This window comes from Mesocricetus auratus, unplaced genomic scaffold (genome assembly GCF_017639785.1).
Source record: "Mesocricetus auratus isolate SY011 unplaced genomic scaffold, BCM_Maur_2.0 Super-Scaffold_100030, whole genome shotgun sequence".
Lineage (NCBI taxonomy): Eukaryota > Metazoa > Chordata > Mammalia > Rodentia > Cricetidae > Mesocricetus > Mesocricetus auratus.
The window spans coordinates 15,794,894-15,821,416 of NW_024429211.1; the positions used below are offsets into that span (position 1 = coordinate 15,794,894).

At 38.9% G+C, this 26,523-nt stretch overlaps 1 protein-coding gene across 1 annotated transcript; it reads left to right on the plus strand.

Moving 5' to 3' along the window:
* Positions 1–4,764: 4,764 nt before the first annotated feature.
* On the plus strand, positions 4,765–7,690 carry LOC101830468 (mas-related G-protein coupled receptor member B2-like). The gene is made up of 2 exons (XM_013122851.2): positions 4,765–4,826; positions 6,736–7,690. The coding sequence occupies exons 1-2, from the start codon at positions 4,765–4,767 to the stop codon at positions 7,688–7,690; spliced, it is 1,017 nt and encodes a 338-aa protein (XP_012978305.2).
* Positions 7,691–26,523: the final 18,833 nt, after the last annotated feature.

Genomic DNA, 26,523 nt, shown 5'->3' on the forward strand with positions numbered 1-26,523 from the left:
TAGCCATTGCCATACGACAACAAAGGGGGTTCAAGGGGGTCCAAATCAGGAAGGAAGAGGTCAAACTTTCACTGTTTGCAGATGATAAGATAGTTTACATCAATGACCCAAAGAACTCTACCAGGGAACTCTTACAGGTGATTAACACCTTCAGCAATGTGGCAGGCTACAAGATTAACTCAAGAAAATCAGTAGCCCTACTATATACAGATGATAAAAAGGCAGAAGAAGAAATCAGATAAACATTACCCTTTACAATTGCCACAAACAACATAAAATACCTTGGGGTAATGCTAACCAAACAAGTGAAAGTCCTCTATTGCAAGAACATCTAATCTTTAAAGAAAGAAATTAATGAAGCTCTCAGAAAATGGAAAGATCTCCCATGCTCTTGAATAGGTAGGATTAATGTAGTAAAAATGGCAATCCTGCCAAAACCAATCTACAGATTCAATGCAATCCGCATTAACACAATTCTTCACAGACCTTGAAAGAACAATAATCAATTTTGTATGGAAAAACAAAATACCCAGGATAGCCAAAACAACCCTGTTCAACAAGGCAGCGTCCGGAGCATCACCATCCCTGACCTCACGCTCTATTATAGAGCTATAGTCCTGAAAACAGCTTGTTATTGGCACAACAACAGACAGGTAGACCAATGGAATCGAATTGAAAACCCGGATATTAACCCACACACGTATGAATATCTGATCATTGACAACAAATCTAAAATTATACAATGGAAAAAAGAAAGCATCTTCAACAAATGGTGCTGGCATAACTGGAGGCTGGCATGTAGGAGAATGCAGATCGAACCATGTTCATCGGCATGCACAAAACTTAAGTCCAAATGGATCAAACACCTCAACATAAAACCAGCCACACTGAACCTCTTAGAAGAGAAAGTGGGTGGTTTCCTTGAATGAATTGGTACAGGAGACAGTTTCCTGAACATAACACCACTAGCACAGACAGTGAGATCAACAATTAATAAATGGGACCTCCTGAAACTGAGAAGCTTCTGTAAGGCAAAGGACACAGTCAGCAAGACAAAAAGGCAGCCCAGAGAATGGGAAAATTTTTTCACTAATTCCACATCTGACAGAGGGTTCATCTCAAAATTTACAAAGAACTCAAGAAGCAAGTCTCCAAAACACCAAAGGATATAATTAAAAGTGGGCTGCAGAACTAAATAGAGAATTTTCAATAGAGGAGTCTAAAGTGGCTGACAGTTATAGTTTCTACATTGTCCATATGTTCCTTTCCAACAATGCAAGCTTGTCTAACACACACTTTCTTCATCAAACAAATTAATCCATTATCTTTTTTTAATCCATTATCTTTAAATTCAACTTCACTAAAGCTCAAAGCACATGGACAGAATCATGCCAGTATCTTGAAGAAAATACTGCAATAATGTTCCCTAGCCCAGTTCCTGACAGGGTCCTTGCTCCACCCAGAACCCCATAAGCTGAGCTGCACTATTTGTACCTTTCTCATAATTCTTTTCTTACTAGATGTTCAAGATTCTTGGATAAACAAGTGTCCAGTAATTGGTCAACAAAGTCAAACCACAGCCAAAGCACCATATTCTTCCCATGGAGACCCTCTTGTTTTCCAAATGTAATTATTTTTCAATGGAAAGGAACTCAAGATGCCTGTGATTTGAAGACTGTAAGGTTAAATCTTAGAAGAACAGGCTTAGAAATCAGAGCATTTATACTGGAAGAAGATTAACAAATTTTATAACTGGTACACATGCTGACATCTGTGGTTCATGAGGTGGGTGGGCCAACACACTTCTTTTTACTGATGAAATAAAACAAAATAACATTTCTGTTCAGAGGTGCTAGTTTTAACCCCAAATATGGGAGGAGAAAGAACACTGACCTAAATCATCATGGCCAAATAAATTTTAAAAACAATTAATGCAAGCATTTTAACTTATGTACATGAGCTGCAGCTCCCTTGATAAGGAAACAATCAAATGGGGAAACAAAGTTATTTATTGAAGGGAGCAATTGCATACAGGGGAAGTGCTCTCCCCTCCAAAGTTAGCCAACCTCCTAGAGAGAGGTGGTACCCACCTGTTCCCTCTTTTATATCCTGAATCTTACCACATACATATAACTAAGTCCCGAACTGCAGGTACCTGTTCTCTCTCTACACCCGCTAAGATGGGGCTCAAGAATTGAGCATTGGATGTGAAAAAGACAAGGCTTATATCGATGAGGGGTGTCCTTTTGTATGCCATGAATATATATGTTTCTATTATTGGTTGATGAATAAATGCTGATTAGCCATTAGCCAGTCAAGAAGTATAGATAGGGCTACCAGACTAGGAGAATCCTTGGAAGAGGAAGGCAGAGAGGTGTCACCAGAAAGACACCTTGTAGCTGCAGAGAGAGCAAGAGGGCCAGGCATCACTCATAAGCTGAGACAAAGTGGAGATACATAGTTTAAGTAAAATGAGTTAACAATTTAGAGTGAGCTAGCCCATAACATGCCTGATCTTTGAATGGATGGCACTAGAAGAAAACATCTTGAGTGAGATAACCTATAATCCCACTGCCAGAGAGTATGGGAAACAGAAAGAACCCTAAGAGAGATATTCATGGTACCCCAGAGAAGGTGGAATGAGGCAAATTATCTTGAGCAGATTGGGAGCATGGGGAGGGAGGGGAGAGAGAGCCAGGAAAAAGAGAGGGGGAGAAGAGGAGGGGAGAGGAGGTTATGGAGGAACAGGAAAGTTGAGTTGGTGGAAGAATAAAGGTGAGCAAGATGAGAGATCCCATAATATAGGGAGTCATTCTAGGTTAAAGGGGAGATCTGTCACTAGTGAGATTGACACCAACTGGCAAACTAAGCTATAGTGGAGACACTACCTTAAATGCCCCTACCTGATAATGATTTTGACAACTATCTTATATAGCATCCTAGAACCTCCATCCAGTGACTGACAGAAACAGAGGAAGACACCTACAGCTTAACACTGAATTGAACTCCTGAAATCCAGTGACAGAGAGGGAAAAGTGATGAGCAAAGGGGTCAAGACTAGGCTGGTGAAACCCAGAGAAACAGCTGACCTGAACAAGGGGGAGATCTTGGACCAAAGACTGGTGGCTGCGAGGCCAGGATGGTACTGATCCACACCCCCCTGAGAGTGGGTGTCCATGAGGAGGCCTAGGCAATATATGGGGCTTCAGATATTAGATCAGTATATATCCCTAGCACACAAATGGACTTTTTGAGCCCATTCCATAATGAGGGATGCTCTGTCAAACTGGATACTTGGGAGAGGGCCTAGGCCCTTCCCGGAATGAAATGTCAGACGCTAGAGATCCCCCATGGAGGGCCTTACCCTCCCTGGAGAACATTGTTGGGATTAGGTAGGATACTGGGGGGGGGGCTGAAGGGGAGGAAGACGAAGCTGAGACTAACATGGAAAGCAAAATTGTTTCTAATTTAAATATATAATAAAAAGGTTTAAAAATGGTGCAGTTTAGTTGAACAGAAAGAGAGTAATCACAAGAATATTGATAGCAATGATCAATACTAAAGAATATTTACTGGGAATTGTCTTCAACATAAAATTATCCAACTAAAATCAGAGAAGAAAAGCCTTTAAAAAAGAACCCTGATCTTAATATAAGCCTATGTGTGTTTATTTGAGACTATGGGGATACAGGACCAGGTGGGACAGAAACCTCCATCTACATTTTATAGGGCTTGGGTATAGGGGGGTTTTCAAATAGGGAAAACAGTCAAGTATACAAGATCAGAACATAACATGCCTTTGAAACAAGGTAATAACAACGGGTAGTCATAACAAGGTAATCATAGTTGGTCATGAGACCTTTTGAAATAGCAGTAGTTTTGCAAGACTGCTATAAATAAGGTTTTGAAACAAAGATGTGATTACCATTCCTGGAACAGTCAGTACAGAAACATTTGTTCTTAAGGCACTTAAATCCAATACTTGAGAATCAGAGATTTAATCATAAACAGGACTAAACCTAGTTTATCTTTACTATAACGTGGCTCTGAAGATTAAGACAGAGGCAGGCTGGTTCTTCATTAGTAATACAAGTATGAAGATGAGTGAGAGTTGGAACACAGGTCACCTGCAGAGGATTTAAAAGGACTGTCAGCTTGAATATCATTTGGAAGGAACCCACACTGAGTCTACAACTGCTGTGGAGGAGTACCAAGAGTGTCACACCATCACCATTAAGAGCCCTGCAAGGCAGCATGGTCTACTTATGTTTCAGTTATACAGTTACAAACCCCAGGCTAGCACTGTTTGATGTTACTGGTTGTGGGAATTGCCCCTGAATGGAGAGAATAACAATTATTTACAGGAAGGTAGACCAGTCAGGATGGGATGGTAGAGTTGATATGCGAGACAAGACATGATTAGGTTTCAGTTATTCCTCACACAACTCAAGCTGATACTACTTGATATTACAAACTATGATGGAAATTGGCCACTTACTGAGGGGAGAGTAACTATTGGACACAGGTAGACCTAAAAGGATGGAATGGGAGAGGCCAATATGAGAGTGGAGATGGGGCAGATGCCAAGAAACATCTTAGTAGGCATCAGGACTCAAAGATTTGTAGTGCATGAATTGTTTCCATTATAAATACTAGGAGTCAGAAAGTCTACTCAACATTTTTATAAGCCTCACCTGGGTCAGACACATTTCCTCATATCCTGAAGGCAGATTCCAATTTCAGAACAAGGAAGCCAAGTCTAGGATGAAAGAGCCTCCTTCATCCATGGACAGCTCTCCAACTCGAGACCTGATAATGAAAGAAAGGTAAGCATATATTCCAAGAATGTTCAGAGATGCACTGTCATGTGTTTTCTCTGAGTTCACATGCCCGTTTTGCTACTACAAAAAGAAACATGCAGGGTGCATGGCTTCCTTCCATATGAATATCCACTTTCCAGTCATGTTTTTGTCATCTGATTCAGACAAAATGCAAACTATTTTCCCTTTTAATTTAAAGCTCAGATAATTCATTAAGAGAGAAGTTAATGGACTTGGTCTCTCTGGTAGTCCATAAAAGTCTTGAAGGTCTCTCAAACATGGGATTACAGGGAGATTTTTTTTGCTATCTTCTCAAAAACAGGGGAAAGTGGAACAGAGATCACAGAAAAACATCTGAAGACATGCAGAGAGAAGAACTCAAGGATATGATACTAATGTAATTACAGGAAACCCCTTTTGAAATTTAACAATGCTTCCCCCATGTAAAAAAACCACAGCAAATGTCGTTTAGTGAAAGCATGTCTACGGGCTGCAGGTGAACACTACCATTCCTACTTTTAAGCTGACTGCAGCTGATATCCACCACCTCCAGCATCAGCTCCATTTGACTTCTCTCCTGCTGCTTCACAAGTTTTTCAGCTAGGAATTTTATATAACCACAATTGTGACTGCTATCTCACTTATAGTTGGGTCAGTCTCCTGTGCTTTTCCATTATTCACTTCTAATAGGCACAGGGTGTTGTGGTGTACACAAGTTTGTAAATGAGGTAAGCCTTTCCTGGGATTAGTTTATAAAGTAACTGTGGTACAAGCACGATAACATTAATTCCCACCTCTGGAATAATCCAGGACTGACAAGGCATGCCCAACATTCCAGGGATGGAGATGCAGAAACCAGAGGGTCCCTGGTCGGCTATTGAGTCTTTGAACTACATGTTCAGTGAGGAACCTTGTCTCAAAAAAGTAAGGTAGTGATCTATCAAAGAAAAGCTTGATATTTACCTATAACTTCTAAAAACTCATGAACACACACACCAGCACTGTTAGTAAAGGTTTTTGGAATTCAAACTGACAGATAATCATTCACCCCTCCTTTTATGCTACAATTCCATCCTGAGAAAACTGGTAAAAAATATCAGGTGGCAATATAGATAAGCCTATAAAGAATGGATTCATTTTGTCCACATATGAGTTCATCCTGTTCCTCTACTAACTAGAATCTAGTTGTAACTACTTATCCATCATGGTTTGTATTTCAATTGCTGCACCTTCTTAGCTTCTCTTTGATCTGCACAGATGGTTTTTGCCATCAGAGAAAACTCTCCATCTCCTACCATCTTCTGGAAGAGACTATGGAGAAGGCTGTTGTCATATTAGGTCTTTCTTTCTCATTTCCCTGAACTCCACTTAGCTGACCTGGCCATGTTCCAGTACTCTCTCTGCAGCAGTACTTAGACTTCACCTTCCTTCCTTCTCCTCCTTCCTCTGCTGAGCATGTCAGAACCATATCCATCCCCAGGTCTTGCACCTAAGTGTGTCCAGATGCTTAACTAAGCTGTGTTTGGTCTTTAGCTCACTGACCTGCCTTTTTATCTATTTTTCAGTTTAAATTCAGATTAGAAACAAGGTTGCTACACTAGAGAAGAACCAGTCAGAAGAATTTTGGTTTCACCTATCTATTTCCTTCAGACACAGCTCTAGACCCTGAGTGTCTAAATTGGGACCACCAAATACTCTCAGTACAGGACATGGGTTGTAGATAGCACAAATAAATACAACTCGATTTAAATTAAGACTCCATAAATATTGTTTTTCAGAAATTACATTCTATCTTCCATTCTGTGTCTCCTCTTTATGAAACAGCTCAGTTGTTACCACAGAGCAGGGTGGTCCTGGGAAGCAGAGTGTACACAGCATGTGCTCATGTCTTCTTAATTTTTATTTTTTGCCCCAGGAACACTAGTGGAGAGTTCCTAAGCAAGGATTCCAACATCTCAACCTGGGAGGCTCCCATCACAGCACCAAATGGAAGCATCTACAGTGATTCTTCATATTGTGACATCATGCTCCAAGCCATGATTTCTCTTTCCCTCATCTTTGCCCTGTTTGGGATGGCAGGAAATGCCATGGTCCTGTGGTTGCTGGGCTTCCGCTTGCACAGAAACGCCTTCTCTGTCTACATCCTCAACCTGGCTGGGGCCGACTTCCTCTTCTTGTTCTTTCAGTTTGTATATTGCCTTCTTTTTATCATTCACTACTTTTTCTCTACTCCCATCCAAGTCCCTTTGTTTTTTATTGTTCTGGCAGCATTTCCTTATTTTTGTGGGCTGAGCATTCTCAGTGCCATTAGCATTGAACGCTGCCTGTCTGTAATGTGGCCCATTTGGTATCGCTGCCAACGCCCAAGGCACACATCAGCTGTCCCGTGTGCCTTGCTTTGGGCTCTGTCTCTGCTGTTGTGTTTCCTATATGGGGATGTATGTGGTGTGCTCTTTAGTAGTTATAACTTTTTTTGGTGTCAGACATTTCATTTTATCATGGCTTCATGGTCAATTGCTTTATTTGTGGTTCTATGTGGGTCCAGCCTCACCCTGCTGCTCAGGGTCGTTTGTGGTTCACAACGGATTCCGGTGACCAGGCTGTATGTGATTCTTTTACTCACTCTGCTGTTCTTCCTGATTTTTGGTCTTCCCTTGGGGATTTACTGCCTCCTCTACAAATGGATTGGGACTTTGTATCTTGTTAAATCTTGTGATATTTCTGTGACCCTATTCCTATCCTGCATTAACAGCAGTGCCAACCCCATCATTTACTTTTTTGTTGGCTCCATCAGACACCATAGGTTCCAGAGAAAGACTCTGAAGTTTTTTCTGCAGAGAGCCCTGCATGACACCCCTGAGGAGGAGTAAGGTAGAGAGAGGGGTTCTTCAGGAGAGCCGCAAGAACTGGAAACTATCTAGTGCACCAGCCGGGAGATACTCTGATCAAAGAGAAATGCTTTTTAAAGAGAAATTTTTCCTTATGTGTGGGCTATTTTACAATATATTTGAGCTTGTAACCTGATCTCAATTGTTTAAAAAACAACCATTTTTGTGAATATTCAGTGACACAGAATGTTTTATACAAATACTGACTGTAGCATTTCTTTAGCTCTCTTACTCAGGGCTTCACCATCTCCTTTTGTTGCTGCTACTTGTAAATGCTCTGAGGTCAAGGACTACTCCTACTATTCCAAACCTTTCTTCACCAGAAGCTTAAAGAAAGTGCAGCTGAACATTGCCTTTCTTTATTTACAGAAATTCATAGTGAGTAAATTAATTCTGTATTTTACAAAACTTCCTTTTATAGAAACAACCTTTTTTCAATGTTTTCAGAGTTAAACAGATACATTATAATCACAGTTCTTATTAATTTTTGTAGGCTTTAAAGATTTATGGACCTAATTATCTTTCTTATACAAACTGCTTAGTAAAAATATATACAGTCTCAAGGAAAGTCTATTAAAATCTTTTCACCTAGTGGAGTCCTTACTTTCAAGTACACTGTGTCTGTATTTTCTGCATTGGAAAAGTTTAATCAGGTTTAGTAATGAGATCCATCAATATCCAATCACATCTGAAGGTAAAAGGACACTTTCCTCTCTGGTTGCCTTCACGATGCCTTGCTTACTATTCCAATGTCAAATCATTTATCTTCCTCTGTTCTCTTTGCCATGATTCCCCTCTTTCTGACGGTCTAATCCCTTATGACAAATTTCTAATAGTTACCAATAGTAGTCAAAACTTGCACTTTAGTTAGGTTTTCTAGATATACAGAGATATATTTTTATTTAGACAGAAAAGAGGTGATGATTTGGGAAGTGCTTCTTTGTATATGTTGATAAATAAAGCACTGTTGGCCAATAGGGAAGCAAGATATTTGGGCATAGGTGTCTAGAAGGATTGTGGGAAAGGTAGTGAAGAGAATCGTCACCATGTAATCCGGGGAAAGAAAAGACAGGTCAGGATGCCATCCTCTGAATGATATATTATATAAAATGTATATTAACATATAATGTTATTTTATATTAATACTTATTGGTTAATAATTACATCAGAGCTAGCCATTAAGATACCAAGTTATATGGTCAACAGCTTCATAATTAATACAGTGTCTCGTGTGTTATTTTGGCGGTAAATAGTGACAGGACCCAGGTGGCTGGTGGGAAGACTACATGCTATACTTATCACATCTTATGCTCCCCAGGGAAGATGTGGACATCCATTGGGAATCTTTAAAGTCTGTAATATCTTTTGGGTGAGTGCCTTGGCCCTCCTCCATATGTCTAGGCTGAGAGAGCATCCATCTATGTGGAATGGGCTCCCAAGGTTCATTCGTTTGCTAGGGATAAATACTGATCTATTATCAGAGGCCCTATAGATTGCTGAGGCCTCCTCACAGATACCCACATACAGGGGATCTGGATCAGCCTTATGCTGGTTTCCCAGCTATCAGTCTGTTGTCCATGACCTCCATTTTGTTCAGGTCTGTGAGTTTCACCAACCTGGTGTTAAGCCCTTTGCTCATCACTCCTCCCTTTCTGAAACTGGATTCCAGGAGTTCAGTTCAGTGTTTAGCTGTGGATGTCTGCTTCTGTTTCCATTAGCTACTGGTTGAAGGGTCTCGGATAGCATATAAAGTAGTCATCAATCTTATTATCAGGGAGGGCATTTAAGGTAGCCTCTCCACTATTGCTTAGTTGCTAGTTGTAGTCATCCTTGTAGGTCTCTGGACATTGTCTGAATGCCAGATTTCTCTTTAAACCTATAATGGTTCCCTCTACCATGGTATCTCTTATCTTGCTCTCCTCTATTCTTTCCCCTACTCAACCTTCCTGCTCCCTGATGTCCTCCTATCCCATCATCATCTCCCATTCTCTTTCTCCTAGCTCCCTCTTCCCATCCCCATGCTCCCAATTAGCTCAGAGATCTTGTCTGTCTCCCCTCCTCTGTGGAACCATTTATGTCTCTCTTAGGGTCCTCCTTGTATTCTAGCTTCTATGGCAGTGTGGATTGTGGGCCGGTAATCCTATGCTGTATGTCTAAAATCCATATATTAGTGAGTACATACCATGTTTGTCTTTTTGTGACTGGGTTACCTCACTCATGATGGTTTCTTCAAGTGCTATCTATTTGCCTGCCAATTTCAAGATTCCATTTTTTACCCCACAATTCATAATCTATTGTGTAAATGTACCACATTTTCTCTGTCTACTCTTCAGTTTAGAGGTATCTAGGTTGCTTCCAGATTCTGGCTATTAAAATCATGCTACTATTGTTGTATGAATGTGCATCTTTTGGGTATATGACTAAGAGTGGAATTGCTGGGTCTAGTGGTAGATAAATTCCCATTTTCCTGAGGAATCTCCATACTTATTTCCAAAGTGGCTATACAAGTTTCTAAACATCACAAGGTTTTTGAAGGAGGCATGGATGAAAGAACAGTTGACAGTAGGAAAAAGTCAGATTTGGGGCAATAAAATATTGTCTTCAATAGTTACCCTCATCACAGGCTGCAAATAACTACCAATATCTCATACACACTTTAAATGTACCTCACTACTGGAATGAAGTGAGTGATCTGCATGGCCCTCATGATGAAAGAAACCATGGACAACATCCCTGTCTGCAGTAGGACCACAGTACCAGACCCGGCTCCCAATGGTAGCCCTAGTGCTAGACATCACCATGGCACCTGACAGCAGAATGTGCCACTTTCGTCTGCATGGCCACAAATGTGTCATGACCCTTGGATAGCAACATAGTCACAGGAGGCTGATCAGATCCCAGAAACCAGACAAACCCTGATTGCAGCATTTACTCCAACTTCAAAAGTCCTCACAGTCTATAACCATGTCAAACTTGTTTTAAAGTACAATGTTTCTTCCAAGACTGATGCCAATCACTTACCTTCCTGTAAAATCAAAATGAAAAAGGAGATCACATACTTCCAACCCATTATGGCACATGATATATATTACCATTCCACAAAATGGAATAAAGGGTGTATAGAGAAAAACTGGACAAAATAAAGGAAAAAAAGCTGGGCAAACTCTTAACACTTCATCTCCATGTTCAATATCAAAACACAAGCCAAATCCCCAACTCTTCTCAGTTTTGCTGACTGCAACATACTTTTTTCTTGGGCTGATTCAACTCCCTGTTAACAGATTTCCTTGGCATGTATCCCACAGCTTTGGCATCTCCAGAAACAATGCAGTCTTCACATTAACATCTTCACACAATGGCCTCTCTAGGCCTACATTCAGGGACACTCCTGATACATAACTGGGCTCAGATACTTTCTTTTCTTGCAGAGGGAGATGCCATAACCTTTCTTCTATATTTCACTGTAAGTTAGAACCACATGGCCAAAGCTGCCAAGTTCCACTGCTTGCTGGGGTTGTAGCATGGCCCCCTCATACCTTCACCAGCTTCCTGTTTTCGATAGTTTCCTTCACTACCTAAAGCTGACTTTCCTGAATCCAAATCTGTAGACCTGGCTGGCCTTCAGTTAGCAGATCCACCTGCCTCTGTCTCCTGTGTTCTGAAACTAAAAGCATGTATCACCATGCCTGGATATAAGCTATTCTTTAACTTCTTTTCACATGTTGGAAACTTAGCTAAGTGGGTCGTGTCCTGAGGTCACCACTTCCTTTATTCCTTTTAATATCAGGGTTTTCTTTAATCTGTTTATATCCTTGAGCATAGGACTTACCTCCATTACACTTCCTGGTACCCATTTTCTCCTCAGATTGTACATTTTTTAACTTTTCTTGCTCAGCTTGCTCCTTTTCATTTTAGATCTTCATAGAAGTGAACTCTACTAGACACAAGACAGAGTTGATACTAGGCTGTCTTAAGATTTCCTCTGCCAATGAAATTAATGCAAAAATCTTCAATTTAGGCTTGGGTGTATTTTTTGGACAAGGGCAGAAAGCAGACATATTCTTCACCAAAATATCACAAGAATAATTTCTATGCAACAAACTAATATTCTTCACTTCTGAAACCTCTTGAGGCAGTCCTCTTTAGTTCAAATCACACTCAGCACCACTGTCTCCCACTGACTAGAAAAATACTAACCAACAAAACCAGTCACAATGGTAACTGAAGCTGAGTTGATCCAATTTTGTCTTCCTGGTTCCATTTCATGAAGCTGAAATATGCATTGGTGAACAATTTTACCTGCCACTGCCATGCTACCATTGTCAGCAAGTTCAGTTTTGAGAGTCAGCTGCTTACCTAATACCTGTCTACATATTTTAAGCTATTGATGCCTCAGATTGTTCCCTGGATGAAAATCTTGTGCTTCTATGGGGTTATCAAGGCTCCAAGAAAGGTGTGATGTTGGTTGACACAACTGAGTTTCTTAGGTGATTTTTCTTTAAAGCCCTCGTGTGAGATTAGTTTGTAAGTTCTTTTTGGATGCTTTCCCTGAGCCTGGAGCTCTGTCTCAGCATTCTCAGATGATTTCTCCTTCAGTAAGTCCTCTGTCTAGAATACAATGTTATCAGGAATGATCCTATGATGCAAAACTTTCTGTATGGGTACTCTTCAGCCTAAGCTACTGCAAGCACAGGAACATCCCTCATTCTGCACCCTTGGCCAGTGTGGGAAAGAAAAGCTGTGTTTTCTTCAAATGTCTCTGTAGCCTAAGGAGAAATATAGGCCTATTAAGAGTGTCTGTATGGGGGAGTGGAGTAAAAAGAAAACTCTAAATGATGCTACCTGCCCAGCTATGCTGTCCTCTTTTCTAGACTGTTTGCATTCATCTGTAGATTTCAAAGCTCTTCTCAGGGGTTGGGACACTATTACCAAATGGAGATGTTCTTCAATTTCCTCTGCAATATAGCCCACACTTCTCATGCCAGAGACATGTGCCTTTGCACGCAGGTACAAATCACAACCCAAACATTTACTCCAAATTTTCAACTAACCTTGAACTTGATTCATTTGCTTACTTTTTATAGTTCTTGAGTTGGCTTGTTTGTTCGTGGCAGAGCTCTTAACTCTCCCATATAACCATGCAGACAGTAGGACACTGATGACATAGTAACAAGCAGAAAAGTACTTTATGCCCTTCAAGGCTTCTCTGCCTTCTAGGTTTCAAATTATAAAATGAATACTCAGCCATTCTAGGCTAAGAAGTGTGACTGTTGACACACATGTCTTCATAGGAAGTGCCATTCCATTCATGACTCTCATTCATTGTTCCATTTTCCCATTTGATAGACCCCTTACAGTAACTGAGGGTAGCTATGACTTGTGCCAGGATCTTCCATATTCCTACACCTGAGAAGAAACCTCCTCCTTGGAAAAAAGAGAAAGTTAGTGTCAGAATTCTGTCTCTTCCTGACACTGAATAAGATGTTTATCAGCTATACTGCCATCACCAACTACACCAATATCACTAGAGGCAGTAGTCTGTAGATAGACTGCATAGTACAAACTGGATTAAAAAGAAATGCCTATCACTTTAGGGGGTTGATATAATATGTAATCTCTGCAAGCCTGTGGACTTGACAGAAAGTATCATGCATTTGTATGTCAATTTACTTTGTAGGAATACCAGTGGAAAATTTCCAAACATGGGTCTAACTACACCAACCTAGAACATTTGAAAAACAGCAATGAAAGAAAGTGACTTCATTGAAAACTTACTCTGTACTAACATGTTCAATATCCTAAATATTCTCACTGTCATCATTGACGTGGTTGGGCTGGCAGGAAATGCCATTGTGCTGTGGCTTCTGGGATTCTGAAGATTATGTTGCAGAGAGTCATGCATGACACTCCTGAGGAGGAAAGCAGAGAAAGGGGTTCTTCAGAAAATCCTCAAGAGCAAGAAACAGTCTAGTGTAGTAGTTGAGTCCTTGATCAGAAAAATTTTGCTTTGAGAATCACCTTGGACTTCATCTGTGTGGGCCATTTTCATAACCTTGTTCAATTCATTAATAAAATTGTCATTCGTAGAAATTGGGTGAAATGGGCTTGTTAAACATTAACTGACTACAGCACCCTAATGCTGCCTTATGTGTAATCCTTGTGATCAAATGACTAGGGGCCAGGACAGCTTGCACTGTAGACAAACTCCTTCCTCCAAAGAAGGCCCTAAACAGTGCAGGAAGGTCAGAATTTCTTTGGTAATCAAAATTGTTAAATACTAAATTAATTCTATATATTATAGAAATGTCCCTATTTTTTACAAGTTGTTTTCTAAATGTTAAGAGAAATTAATTGAAATTCCCACTATTCTGGTTTACTTTAATGTCCTCATATTTTAGAATATATGTACAATTTTAAAATGTTCCTTATATAAATCTCTTAGTGAACAAATATGCATCTTTAAGACTGACAATTATAAATATCTATCTTACAGTTTGAGTCTTTAACTTCAAGTATTTGACATCTTCATCATTGAAAAAATAAGGTCAGATTTTACACATTAACATCCAAGCACACTTGAAGGTAGAAAGAGAATGTCTGATGGGGTTGCCCTTCTGCGTATATATTTCTTTTACTGGTTGATAAATAAAACATTGTGTGGCTAGTGGCCATGCAGGAAGGATAGGCAGGGCTACCATATGAGGATAATTCTGGGACAGGTATAGGTAGAGGAATCACAATGAGAGTGTGGGAAGATAGGACACATCGGGCATTCTCTGGTAAGCCAAGATCATGTGAAAATACATAAATTAATAGAAGTGGGTTAATAATTAAGACAAATCTAGCCAATAAGAAGCCATAGTCACCTGTCAACAGTTTTATAACTAGTATAGCATCTGTGTGTTTATTTGGGGCTGAGAAGGATGGCAGGACCCTGACAGGCTGGAAAATTCATGCTAACAAATTCATGCCATCAATGTGCAGCACAAATTTCCATGTATAACTTCACAAAAGCTTAAGAAGGGAGTCTTAAAAACAAAAGAATAGAGGAAAGCATGACTTCTTGGTAGCAGCATTTTCTCAGATGGGCTCTGTTTGCTGGAGACAATCAGAGGTGTGTGACTCCTTTAAGAGAGGCTTTCTTACTCAGCATAAGTGACAAAAACCACCACATGGCTCCTTTGCCTTGCTGTTTAGCAGATAAAAGACTCATGGTTAGAAAAAGATTAAGATATATAGTAAATACAGGTTCAGAGGGAAAAAGAAAAACCTCTATTGGGTTTATAGTGTTTTTAAAAATACACAGACACTTGGTAGAAAAAAGAAGAGTGATAGAGAAAATCCTTTAAAACAAAGAAATACGGTAATAAGAAAGCCATGCAGGATCGAACTTCCACACAGAGTTTGGATACTATATGCTATTGTGTTGTCTTTGAAGTGTATAATTGTTGGGGAAGGAGCAACAACTGCTAAAAGATAATAAATTCTGCTAAATTATTCCTGCATATATATATGAAAAATGCTTTGACTTCAAAACGAAATGTTATTTGGAAAAGGTGTTCTAATTTTGTTTCTACAGCAAATGGAAAGCTATGGATTCATTCAGACTAATGTAGTTTGATAAAGCATGACCCTATGAAGCAGTGGCCTACGTGATAAAACATCCAAGGCACCTATGGCAATGCATTCTTGCAGAATACTACAGACAGGATTTGGCCAAGTTTATGTGTTGTCACAGGATACCATGGAATTGACAGCACCTCCAAACAGCAGGAAGCAGTTTGGAGAAAACTGTACCCACATTCTCAAATATTGTTTATAAATGTTTGTTTCATTTAAGTGGGGTTGGGTATAAATGTTTAGTGATCACAATCAATCTCTTTCTAAAGGAATAAAGGGGAAAATGATATGGAAATGAATATTTACTTTGGTATGGGTTTTGGCTTATTGAATCAAATTTAAGTTCAATTTTCTTATATGTATATTTCTCCTCTTGTTTAGGTATTGTGTTTATACAGATCTTTTAAAAATGTCATATATAATTAAATACAGATTATATATAGTCTACAATAATAATCAAACTTATAGTCAGTATAGTTAGATTTTCTAGATATACAGAGAAATATTTGAAATGGATTGTCTTCAAACCTTTAAAAGAACTACAAATATGGCATTTAAAATGGTTTAGGGTATTTCATGACAGTGAGAAGTAACTGCTCCTCGCAACACCATTTACATCAGAAAGGAGGACAGGAATTGAAGAAGCTCATTATGGAGTTGTTTTTGATATAGCAAGACTAGCCATTTGGGGAAGAAACTGCTCTTGCCTGGACTGTTTGACTGTATGCTATGCAAACTGTACTTTCTGGATCCACAGAAAAGTGACTGCTGAATTTGCCAAAACAGCACATTCCTGAAGGGTTCCTGCTTCATGAAAGAGTCTGCCAGACATTCTGCAGGATACAGAAAAATGACTGACAAGCTGCCAATACAGGCGGATAGTTTGAAATGTCCTGCCTCATTGAGAAATCAGCTAGACACTGTAGGCAAATGGACTGAATTTAGATGTGCCAACATTACAGAGGAAATTTGAATGTCTGTCCAGGCAGATAGGTGTCTCTGTCGATTCTAGAGTTGATATTTGATATATCCCTCTGTTGTATTTGATTGTTATAGTTAGGGTTTTCTTTAGTTATGATAAAAGATAAGTTACATATAAGGCTTTAGACTAATAAAATAGGATAGATGGTAGAATATTTCCTTTAAATTTTGCCAAATGTTAACGAACTAAATATTGTCAACTATAATTCTTGCTAGATACCTGTTCTGTTATATACAATTTTACTATGTTAAATGTTAAGCCCTTCATTTTATTTAGACATAAAAGAGGAGATGATGGGGGAAGGGCTTCTGTACATTTCTCTTACTGGTTGATGAATAAAACACTGTGGCCAAGAGAGGCAGGCAGATAGGCAAGGCCTAGGAGATGAGGATTGTGGGAAGTGTAAACAGACAACACACTCCATGTGGGACTGGGAAGGTAGGACATGCCAAACCTTCTCCAGCAAGATAAGACCATGTGGAAATACACAGATTAATAGAAATGGGTTAATAATTAAGCCAGAGCTAGCCAATAAGAAACTAGTTATCGAACAATAATTTTATAATTAATATAGCATTGTATGTTTATTTGGGCCTCAAGGGCCATAGGTCCAGCTGGGAGAAGAGACAAAGGAAGCTCTCATTACAAATGTTTCCAGTTTCTCCCTTTTCCAATGCCTTGGTTAGCATTCCTTGGTCATGCCTTCTCTCTTCTTCCCTTGTCTTTTCCCTGATTATCTCTCTGTGACTGTATTGCAAATTAGTTTTATTTAATCTTACATATTTCTTATTTCATAATTTTGATATGTTTTCTCACTTTATATTACATCAAAGGTTTAGTAACCACCACCATATTATGAAGTCTGTGTATATATGGACACTTTAAAATACATTTTTTTCAGTTGAGTTAAATAGTAATTCCATTTAAATTAAAATTCCATTGGTATATGTATTTATTTTAGGAATCAGCTTTTCATGAGGCCTATAATGTTATACTACCCTTCTCCAAATTCTATCCTCTATCTTGCCCTCCTATTGAACCTGGGCTTTGAAACAGTGTTGGAAAATTATTTTGTGACCCTTGAAGATGAAACACAGGAATTTTACAATACAAAATGTGCATGACACTTTGGGATAGTGAGCAAAACTTTAAGGACTGAGTATCAAATATCTTCATGGGCTTATGCTTTAAATGCTTATATTACAGCTATAGGTTCTATCCTGAGATGTTATACAAACATTAGGGCCCAACTGTTGGACATAATTACATCCATATTTTACCCAAGTACAGGAAATCCTCACTTACGTGTTGTAAGTTGTATGATTGTCACAATTTCACTATCCATTTATCTGTTGCTGCATACTTAAGCTTCCCATGTACTGTATGCTGTAACTGAAGCTCCAATAAGCAGCATGTTTTTAGTGTTAGAGAGGTGTAGGAGGAAGTCTGATGCCGCCATTAAACATGTGACTTATTAGAGGCGCATACAGATGAGGTAATAAAAGGGCGGTTTACCACACCGCTAACCACACCCACTTTAGGCAGGACTAAAGACGTATACAGCTGTACATAAAGATGTATACGTACGTAGGCGGAACTACGTCATTAGCCAGGCCCACTTTTGGGCATGGCTAGGGGCGTTACGGGGGAAGGCATAAAAGACAGCACACAGAAAGTCTTGGTCTCTTTTCCTGGAGTTCGGCTTCCGGTTCGGCCACTGAAAACTGCTCCTCTGTGTTTGGTATCTTGTGAGTAATTTTCTACATTAAATACTTAGCTTTACTGTCAGTAATTGTGTGTCGCGTATCGTTACAGCGTCCGTTAAAGCCTACAGAGAGGCCTTTGCAATTTTTTTAAATTTAATCTGGTAGCTCTTTATTTCCCACAAAGGGCATCTGGTGACAATGTAAATTTAGGATGGTTTGTTTTCTCTCTGCTGAAATTCACTACTATAAGTCACTATGCTTCAACTAGTATGTGATACAAAGAGAATACAGATTATTGTGACTTATAATTTGAGGGCTTGATATGTGATTTAAAGGCTGTATGCATCTATATAGAATGTAATGTAAGTGGGTATGTACGAAAGAGGAGGAAAACTTACCCGATGGAAGGCAGAAAATAAAATGTGACAGGAAAAGGCCAGCAACATATATACTAAAGGACACTCTTCAGAGTCTATCAATGAGAGAAGTTATGACAGGAACTAAAAACCTACAGAGTGCAGTGCTTGCTGGTTTTCCCACTTGGCCTCTAAGAGTCAATTGTTTAGGTAACTCGCTTATAAAGCTGGACCACTAGACCAGGAAATGGCAATGCTCAAAGTAGACTGAGTCCTCAATCAACATCAATTAACAATTAAGACAATCCTGCAGAGATATGTCCATAAGAGAAACTAATAAAGTATTAAATAGGGAATTCGCAGGGGCTCCTATTCTGCATAAATATACCAGTTTGATAACTAGAACATTCCACTATTTGTCAACTTGCCACACAAACATTTATTTAAATCCATAACTTTTCTATTCCTGTGTCTGAGCTCTCATTTTAATATCGCCGCATAAAATATAGTGAAAATTTGAAAGTCTCACACTCTTGAAATTTTTAAACAACTAACAATTCAAGAACTCTTTAAAAATCAAAAGTCTCTTAACTCTGAGCTCTTGCAACATAAAGGAAAAAATGACTTATTCCAAAATGAAAGCAGTGATGAATAGAAAATAAACTAAAAATCTAGCAATGTAAATGCCAATCATGTAACTCCATGTTCAGCATCTGAGACTCACTCACTGTGTATTTGTCTAGCTCCAAAACGTTTGTGCAGGCCCATTCTCCAGCTCTGCTATTTACAGCAAACACAGTTTGTCATATACACTCTGCCATTTACAGAAAACACAGATAGCCACATAGGCTAAGGTTATCTCCATCCATACTTGTCTTTGTCCTTGGAAACTATGCAATTTCTGATATTTAAGTAATCATAATGGAAAAGGATTTCTATTGCTGTGAAGGGATACCATGACCATGGCAGCTTGTATAAAGGAAAACATTTAATTGGATCTGACTTACAGGTGAGAAGTTTAATTTATTATCATCATGTGGTATGGTGTGCAAGGAATAACGGTACTGTAGAAGGAACTGAAAATTATACATCTTGACCTGTAGGCAACAGGAAGTGAACTGTGTGTCCCACACTGGGCATAGCTTAAGCATATAGACCTCAAAGTCCACAACAAAGTGACACACTTGCTCCAGCAAACCCACATATAGCCCAACAAAGCTAAACCTCTTGATATTTCCACTCTCTATAAGTAAGGTATTCAAACACCTAAGTCTATGCGATCCATACCTATTCAAACCACCAAAAGAGGGGACAGAAAGAACCATAATACTAAGAAGTTTGCTGTAAAATTGTCTTTCCTAGAAATGGTTGCATAAACAAGACCAATATGATGGCAGTATTGATGGGCATGCTAATTCAGAATAGAGAAATTTCAGGGTTATACCCATGGAAAAAGATTGGTAGGCAACTATGGTCTTCTTGGAGGGGGAGAGGTAGATTCCTCAGGGTTAAGCCCAAAGTGGTAAACTCTTGTTTCTATTGCTGTGAAGAGACAGCATGGCCACAGAAACTCTTATAAAGAAAAAAATAATTGAGAATGCCTTACAATTCACAGGTATACTTAATTGTCATCACGGCAGGAATCATGGTCCCATGCAGGCAGACATGGTGCTGGAGAAGGAAATGAGTTTTGCATCAGCATCATCAGGGAGCAGAAAGGGAGAATAACACTGGGTCTGGCATGAACTACTGAAACCTCAAAGCCTGACCCAGTTGCACGTGTCTTCCAATAAGATCACACCTACTCCAGTAAATGACACACTGAATAGTGCCATTCCCTATGAGCCATAGGGATTATTTTCATTAAAACCACCACATTATATTCCCTGGCCTCCATAGACTTGGAGCCACATCATCATGCAGAAAAGCATCCAGTCTGACTTCAGTTAGAACCCTATTTAAAAGTACAAATCTCAAAAGTCTCTCCTGAAACTCAGGCCCTTAACTATAATCCCTTGTAAAACCAAAATCAAAAAGGAGATCACATACTTCCAACATATAATGGCATATAACATACATTACTGTTCCAAAATGGAGGGCAAGAGTAATACTAAGGAAATGCTGTGTCAAAACAAGACCGACAACCAGCTGTACAAACCCCAAGCTGTGCATTTCCATGTTTGATGTCAAAGAGCTCATTGAATCTCCACATCCTTTCAGCTTTTTTGACTATAACACCTTTCCTTCCCTTGGGCTGATTATACTCCCAGTTAGCAGCTTTCCTTGGCAGATATTCCACAGCTCTTGCATCTCCAACATGTTTGGGTCTCCAAGGCAATCGAGAGTGGACCTTAATATATACACACAGTGTCCTCTCTAGGTCTCTGTTCAGGGAGATCCCTGACACATGCCTGGTCTCAGATTCTTACCTCACCCATGAGGGAGATCCCATAACCCTTTTGTTATATCCTTGACTCTAAAGCCAGAAGCACATAGTCACAGATGCCAAATTCTGATACTTGCTGAGGTTGGAATATGGTCTCCTTGTTCAATTATATGTATCTTCACCAGATTTCTGTTTTATATGGTTTTCTTTGCTGCCTAAACTTGACTGTTTTGAAATTCACTCTGTAGACCAGGCTGGCCTTGAACTCAGATCCACCAGCCTCTGCCTTCTGAGTTCTGGGATAAAATTGTGCACCACCACACCTGACCCTAAACTTGTCTTTAATTCCTATTCACTTTCCTTTAATTACTTTTTAATTTTCTTTAATTCCTTGTCACAAGTTGGAAGCTAAACTGGGTAGGGTCATGCTCTGAGATCACTATTCCCTTTATTTCCCTTAGCTATTTTTTAACAGTTTACATTTCTTGGTGCTGCTTTCCTCCTCCAATTGTATTTTTTGCATTTTTCTTTGTTCAGTTTGCATCTTTTCATTATAGATCTGCATATGATTTGCCACTAATAGCCACACAAAGTAGCAAATGCTAAGTTGTTTTGAAATGTCCCCTGCTATAGCAGTTAATCCATAATTCTTCAATTTAGCCTCAGGCAAAAATTTTGGACAAGGGCAGAAAACAGCCATGTTCTTCACCAAAATATCACAAGAACATTCTCTAGGCTACATAATAATATTCTTCTCCTCTGAAACCTCTTGACCCAGCCCCTCACAATTCGAATCGCTTTTGGTACTACTGTATTCCAAGATTCTAATATTATGGTCCATTAAAGCACACAGCTGCTTTTATACTACAAAGTCCCAAATTACACGTTCCCCCAGACACAAACATGGTACAGCCTATCACAGCAATATCCCAGTCCCTGGTACTAACTTCTGTCTTAAGGTTTCTGTTGCTATGAAGATATATGATGAACACAGCATCTCTTATATTTTGATCTTTATTTATTTAAATTAGAAACAAGCTTCCTTCACATGTCAATCCCAGCTCCCTCAACCTTCCATCCTCTCTCACCCCCACCAACCACCCAACCACCCACCCAATCCCTACTCCACTCCCCAGGGAGGAAGAGGCCCTCCATGAGAGCTCTACAAACACAGCATCTCTTATAGAGAAAAAGAGTTAATTGGGGTTTCATTGCAGTTCAGAGGTTTAGTCCATTGTCATAATGCCATGAAGCATGGTACCATGTAGGCAGAGTTTGTACTGGAGAAATACCTCAGCGTTCTACATCTTGTTCTGCAGGCAGTAGAAAGTGAGTAACACTGGGTCTAGCTTGTGATTTTCAAACCCCACACCCACAGTGACACACTTCTTCTAACAAGACTTCTCTTACTTCAACAAAGCCACACCACCTAATAGTGCCACCCTTATGAGCCTATGCATCCATTTTCAATCACATCTCCCTGAAACCACATACAAACAAACAAGAAAAATTCTTAATGCACTATAAACTTTTGTTGAATGAGAGAGCAAAATCAAGATAGAGAGACCGAGATAGAGAGAGAGACTGGTGGTATGCATCTAGTTAGCCCATCAAACAGGCTCAGTTTTCCATTGCCTCTTTGTTATTGTCTTTTAAATTTTTATCTTTTATTAAAAATAGATTTTTTCAGGGGAAGGGAGAGGGAGCTGGAATTGATGCTTGTTTCTATCTTAAATTTAAAAAAAGGAAGAGAAAAAACAGCAAAAAAGAAACAAATAAGAACTCTTTGTTCACTTAAATAAATGGAAGGTCTAATTTTATTGCCACTTATAATAACAGTTTTCAGTAAGACTGAAAAAATGGATTTTTTTCATATACTATTTTCACATGGTTTCTACTCCTTCCAATTCTTCCCCAGTTTCCCTCTTATCGGAATTCACCTGTTTTCTGCCTCACATTAGAAAACTGGCTTCTCCTTTAGAGAGGCTTCTCCTTTCTAATGGAGAAGCCAATGTGAGAGGCACTGTCACCCTGAACTCTTGGGGGAGGATCTAGGCCCTGCCCTGGATGAAATGACAGACTATGGATACCCCATGGAGGACCCCACCCTCACTGTGGAAATGAGGGAATATTGGGGGTTTGTGGGAGGTATTGGGAAGAGGGGAGGGAAAGGGAGAAAGACCTGGGATTCACATATGAAGCAACCTTGATACTAATTTAATTTTAACTTTAAAAATGTTTATAATGTAAAGCTCCATGCACTAATACAGAAAGATTATCATAAGCTTTATATTACTTGATAACTTCACATTTTTAATAAGGAACACATGAGTTTATGACATAATCTGTCTTTAGTTTGTCATTACATTCATGCAAAATGGTTTCCTTAGGTGTTTTATTTCATACAGAATTTTTTTGTGCCCTTCCCATCCCTTTCGAAGTGATAACAAGATCATGAGAACAGATTTCCACTGGAATTCAGGCTATTAACGCTCATCATCATACAAATTATCATTGAAAAATTCTTTGTTACTATTAGTACCTCCTTTTGGTTTTAAACCATCAGGTACATCAAATTCTTATATACTGGTTACTCTACTGGCCACTAAGCACATGAAATTCTTCTTTAGCCAATACAATACTTCTTTATATCTAGGATTCCACATGGCGTGAAGATACAAGGATTGTGAGGAGAGGAACTGAAAGCAGAGTGTTGCCTGCACAGGCTACGAGCATCAAATCTGAACAGATGATGGTTGAATGTGTGATCTCTATAGATTCTCATTCTTGATTGAGTTATTTTTCATTGCTATATTAATATAAAACAACTTTCTGCAAGGTAACATTTGCTATTCATTAAAAATTTATAATTAAAGAAATTATTTTAGCTTCTTCCATTGTACCAGGAATGTGGTGAGGTTACATCTCTGGGGTATTGCATTATTGCTTCAAGTTAAAGTAGAGTTTCATATAGCAAAGAGTCTTTTATCGACAAAAAAGTGACTAAGTAAGGAAGGGTAGAAAAGGAACGAGATGGAGATAATTAAAGGATGGAGGTGTAAAGGAATCATTGTAGGAATGAAAGAAAAATGGAGGAAGAGAGAAGGAAAAACTGAAGTTCTCAATGGTTATAAGTAAGTAAGTTTAGTCATGTTTCACTCCAATGCATAAGCAGAGCCATGTATTTTCTAATGGTCATTTGTGCACACATTCTGGGCTAGAGCTGTTGAGCAGTGTACTATAAATCTACTGGAATCATAATCTTGTAGGGAGGACAGATATGTCCTCTTTATTTAATAATTTTCAGAAAAATTGTGAAGATGTCGCAAAACATGGGGGCAAATAGAAATTGTCACATCTTTGTGTCAAAGGGCATTGCTAGCTCCAGCAAACACTAGATGTTAGCTCAGCAGTCACAGTAGCATGGGGGAGTAGAGGACATGTCAGCCTGAAAGAAAACAAGCAGTAATCAATACTCAAAGGCATACAGTTAACTATAATCATATTGATAAACATATCAATAAATAAGAAAAATAATTTAATACATTTGCATAAGCAATGTTTTAGGTTGGGCTATGCCAGCAGAAATGCAATGCTTAATCCTCAACAGCCATTGCTTGATGGTCTTATTTAGGGACAGGATTCTCAAGCATGAGGTCAGGTAAAGGGAAGTTTGTGGAGATTCATGTATGCTTTGAGCAATAGAAATAATGAACGAGGTCTACTTGAGTATTTTTTCATGTGCATAAATTTGTCTTCCTCCACTGGTTAAGCTACATTATTGAGAGGACATCTTACTGCTCAGGAGATAATACACTCAGGGTAGTAATGAATGTTACTGCCTGGTAGATGTTACAGCTCAAACTACCCAGATGATGGAAGCAGATGCACAGCCAGGGAAGGTATTGAAATTAGATTCAGGTAAACAGTGATGTCACTCTGGATTCTCAGAATTAGTTGTTTATATTTTAAACCTAATTTTTCCTTTTAACTTCTACATGCCAGAATTTGGGATTCAATAAAATTTTATATAGTAGAACATTTTTAATATGTGTTACTTGTTTATGCTATGGAACATATGTTTAATGATGCAAAAATGTGATGCATTGTTTTATGTTGCATTTGTTTAATTCTTTGAAGCTGTGTTACTTTACCTGTCTAAAACACCTTAGTGCTCTAAAAAAGAGTTTAATGAATGAATAGGTTGGTAATAAAGGTTAGTCAAAGGCTGACAGGCAGGCAGATTAAATAGGTGAAATTGGGAGGAGAGAAAGGAGGAGGAAGAAGGAAGAGAAGAGAGGACACCAGGGGCCAGCCACCCAGACACAATGCAAGCCACAATGAAAGAAGCAAAAAAGGTATACAGAAATTGAGAAAGATCAAACACCAGAGGCAAAAGATAGATGGACTTTTTTAATTAGGAAAAGCTTGCTAGAGCCAGGTGGTGGTGGTGCATGCCTTGAATTACACCACGTGGGAGCCAGACACAGGCAGAACTTTTTGAGTCCAAGACAACCTCAAAAGCCAGAGAGAAACACTGTCTCAAAAAACAAGAAAAAACAAAAAAAGGAAAAGAGGAAACAAACTGGCTAGTAAAAAGTCAAGCTAAGGCTAGACATTTGTAAGAAAGAACAATCCTTTGTGTGTGCTTTATTTGGGTGATGGGTGGTATGTCCCCAAAAGAGGCATAGATAAATACTGTAGAGTAATAACAATGAACTACAATTTTATATTTAGAATTCTAGAGAGGAAAGTACTACAATGTAAATGTTCAACAAATAACAGATATATAGGAGTAGTAAAATCAGGTTATGAATATGTCAATGGGTGTGTATCAAAGTAAGCATGATGAGGTTAAGAACAAAGTCTCACACAAGGCAGTTCTCAGTGTCCTGTTACATAACTACTGCCAAGTGGGTGCTCATTGTACAGGTGTGGATCTGATATTGATGCAAACATAGTTTGAAATATAAAAAGTCAAGCAGTATCTCCTAGGAGATTTCCCTTTCCACCACTGTGTATGTGGATGTGAATTAACCAGAGAGAAAGCGTCCTTCACTAAGTGGCTGTGGCACTTGATCCATAACTGCTCTAAGTGTCCTCATTTTAAAAAGTAATGACTGTCCACTAAACAATAAAACGTCTCCATGACAGATATGGGATGCAAATGTATATCATGAGCACAAATTCAGTATACCTTTTACTGTTTTCATGCAATAATCTATCTGAGTAATAACCTTAGAAAAGTATGAAAACAAATCTCTAGGGGAAAAAAGCTAGAAGTATGGATAATCCAGACACAGAATCAGACAAGCAAGGAATACAAAATTTTGAAAGCAGGAAGTGAAACAGTCCAAACAGTCCAAACAGTCATATTGGAAAAAATACTGAAGGGGAAAAAGGACTAAATAATGTCAAGAAATGTCAAAATCTTAGTCTCACTAATGTCGAACATGGGTCATTGTGATGGAAACACCTGACAGAAACAATTTGAGGGAGAAGTGTAGATTGGTCTGGTCTCAGGGTTTCAAGAGAGTTCAGTAAGCACAGAGAGGAAGGCAATGCAGTAAGAGCTGGGGCATGAGACTATGGCTCTTCACTCCATGGAGATCTGAAGTAGAGGTCAATCAGAATATGGGCTGGGATATTGAACTTGAAATGTCAGGAAAATCACATATCCTCCAAAAGTGCTACTTTTCTATAGGAACAAGTGTGATTAGTATATGGAAATTACTTTTGTTGAAGTTTTGTTAAATTTTTTTCTA

What these genes read in the sequence shown, in the direction of transcription:
- LOC101830468 (XM_013122851.2), top strand. Translation starts at nt 4,765, where the DNA reads ATGAAAGAGCCTCCTTCATCCATGGACAGCTCTCCAACTCGAGACCTG. An exon ending in GACCTGATAATGAAAGAAAG is followed by an intron (nt 4,827 to 6,735) that starts GTAAGCATATAT and finishes TTTTTGCCCCAG; the next exon opens with GAACACTAGTGGAGAGTTCC.